General features: G+C 34.4%; 1 protein-coding gene across 1 annotated transcript in view; it reads left to right on the top strand.

The window, feature by feature from the left end:
- The window catches only part of LOC106868891 (small integral membrane protein 20-like), a 21,615-nt gene extending 19,844 nt beyond the window's left edge, over positions 1-1,771 (top strand). Inside the window, exon 3 of the mRNA XM_014914351.2 lies at positions 1,615-1,771. Within this exon, the coding sequence (XP_014769837.1) occupies positions 1,615-1,655 (41 nt within the window). The 3' untranslated portion in view covers positions 1,656-1,771. The remainder of the gene's footprint in view (positions 1-1,614) is intronic.
- Positions 1,772-3,197: the final 1,426 nt, after the last annotated feature.

Below are 3,197 nucleotides of genomic sequence, written 5' to 3'. Positions count from 1 at the left end.
TTTTACTCTGAGTGAGAGTCCCTTTGTCGCCAGCAGGGGTAAGAGCTCTCTAAACTTTGCCCAGGCTATTCTTATTCTAGCAGCTACACTTTCAGCGCACCCACCCCCACTACTAACTTGGTCGCCCAGATAGCGGAAGCTATCGACTACCTCTAGTTTTTCACCCTGGAATGAGATAGAAGTTGTTTCCTGTTTGTTTGCAGTCTTTATTGCACCTGAACATCTGCCACAAACAAAAACTAACTTGCTAGTTAACCTGCCTTTGATGTTGCTGCACCTCTTATGTGTCCATAGCTTGCACCGGGTACATCTTATAGAGTTACTACCTACTCCTTTTCTACATATATATATATATATATTAATGGTTTCACTTAGGCATAGCAATCTGTTGTTTGAACATATCCATCAGGGTAAAGTATTAGTTGAATACAGAATGTGATATATAATGGAGAGCATGGAAAAGTGGACATGAAAATGATCATGATGATGATGATCACAACGACAAAGTAGTAGTAGTAGTAGTAGTAGTAGTAGTAGTAGTAGTAGTGTTTGTTTCATTTTGTTTTTACACATGTTTTCCATTCTTACTTGGGTTAGACAAATATGTTACTAAGACACTGCCAGATACCTTTCCTTTTGTCATCCCTTATTTGTTTTTTCTAATAAGGGATCTCTTATACCATGTGGCTTTTAAGGTGTGGAGTGAGTTGATGGTTTATTGACAAGAGGACTAACAACAATAAAATCACTTGTCACAACCTTCATGCAAGCAATCGCTGATGTAAACAAGCAAACACACACATACACACATGTGATGGCACCTCCTTCAGTGGTTAAGCCAGGACTACATTAGAAGACACTTGCTCAATGTACCACTCAGTGTATGTGTTTGTATGTGAATTTATGTAGATGGCAAGCTGGCAGAATCATTGTCATTCTGGACAAAATGTAATGCTTAGCAGTATTACTTTCAGCTCTTTTGCATTCAAATGCTGCCAAGGACAACTTTGCCTTTACTGACATTGCCTTAGCCTGGCAACGGTTTTTGTTGTTAAAATGCAGGAAAGAAATAAAAGAAACATGTATAAATAAATAGATAAGTAAAAAAAATCGTTACATATTAGTATTTAAGTGAAACTGTACTCAGTATGATTAAGGAGAGTAAAAATAAATATTTTTAAAGCTGTATGCACACAGATTACTAGTGAAAGTTTTAGGTTGCCACTTTTGTTATGCATGACAACTTCAATAAATGTTTTTACATTACGTATTATATTAATAGCAAATTAAAACTTGAAAGAGAATGTGAGAGACATTGCAAATGAAAATGGAATACTCTGCAGTGAATGCAATGAATATTTAAATTTGTGATGAATTAGACGCAGTGAATATTTAAATGTGCAAGATTTTGGAGTTAAAAAAATTCAATAAACTTGAGAAATTGAAATCATAGGAAATTTCTTAGAACATGAATTTATAAAAATATTTCCATATGGTCAACCCTTTTATAATTGCTTTCTTTTTTTAGTAATCGTTACATACTTCATTAACAAGCAGCTTTCTCCATTATAGTATAGATAATGATTTTTATTATATTTTAATTTTCTATTGCAGGAATGAAAGTGTGGACAGACCCATTTGCAAAGAAGGAATGAGAAGGGAAATAACTCAAAGAATGTGTGAAATGTTAAAATGTATTCAGATATGACTGTAGTGGCAGCTATGCAGGTTGTTTTGTATTGTTAATAAATCAATATTTATAAATTAACAAGCTGAAAAGTTTTTTGATTTATTCTATGAAATAAATAATACATTAAATTAATGGATCAGTCTGCTAGTAACAGCAGCCAAATCACCTTTAAATCCATCATTAGGAAGGACTTGTTTGATAATGTACTTCTATCTATATATAAAATGACAGGATTACCATGGATGGAATGTCTTTGATTGTAAATCTACTCTACAATAATTGATTTTGAAAATAAAGAAGAATTTATTAAAATGACTTTGTCATTATTAAGTTGGTATAAGACAGTGAGCTAGCTGAATCATTACTTTGCCAGACAAAAAGCTTACCAGCATTTATTCTGAGTTCAAATGCTGCCAAGGTCAACTTTGCTTTCATCTTTTTTTTTGGGGGGGGGGGTCTCAATGAAACAATTACCAGTTGAGCACTGGCATTGATGTAATCAACTATCCCCCCTCCCACCAAAATTTAGGCTTTATACCTACAGCAGAAAGGATTACAAAACTGGTGTTTGGAACAAATTAGCATGAGACTTTGATGGGCAATTTTCATTTAGATCCCTTTAAAACAAGGAGTTTGCATCATAAACCTGGGGACAGTCTCAAGGGAGCTGAAATAAAAAATGGTTAAATGCAATTTGAAATTTTCTCTCTTTTTTTACAACTCAACTTCTGCATTCACTGTATTTCTAGAATGTAATTGATTCATAATATGGAAGTGTTGCCAAAATAGTGATAGTCACTTTCAGTTTGTTTTTATGAGATTATATTATGTTTTTTCCCAGTTATTTTACATGTGCCAAATGTAAGGTGAACCTTAAGACTGTTTATACAATTAGTCCAGAAGTAATTCCAGAAAACTTTTAGGATGCTAAGTTTAATGCACTATACAGCTTAACACAACAACTTGATTCTTGGGTATCTTTAGTTAACTTAATTGCAAGCATTCATATCAAATCATATTTTTCTGCAAATATTAATTTACACTAAGTTCAGGAATAAATTTAAGATGTAGGCAGAGATTCATCAGAGCTCAGTCCTCAGCCTTTCCTGTTTATTATAGTCCTACAGGTCATAACAGAGGAGTTCAAAATTGGTTATCCATAGAAATCCTATATAGGATCCTCATCCTCTCCAATGCCTAGTCCACTTGACCATACACATCTCCCTGTCTCTGTCCCTTCCCTGTCACATTTTCACCATCTTTCTCACCTCTGTGTCTCTCTCTATCTGAAGTAGTCATGTTTTTATTCTAATGCAAGACACATGTTCTGTCCTTCAATACTACTAACCCCATTTGAGGCGTTTTGTCCTGCAAGTTACTTGGTGATCCCATTGCTGCTGGTGTCATGTAAAATGCACCCAGTACACTCTGTAAAATTGTTGCATTAAGAAGGGCATCCAGCCAACGAAACTATGTCAAAACAGACAGCAGAGCTTGGTTCAGTAAT

Source organism: Octopus bimaculoides, chromosome 7 (assembly GCF_001194135.2).
Source record: "Octopus bimaculoides isolate UCB-OBI-ISO-001 chromosome 7, ASM119413v2, whole genome shotgun sequence".
NCBI classification, from domain to species: domain Eukaryota; kingdom Metazoa; phylum Mollusca; class Cephalopoda; order Octopoda; family Octopodidae; genus Octopus; species Octopus bimaculoides.
This window is presented reverse-complemented; position numbering and strand designations above follow the sequence as displayed.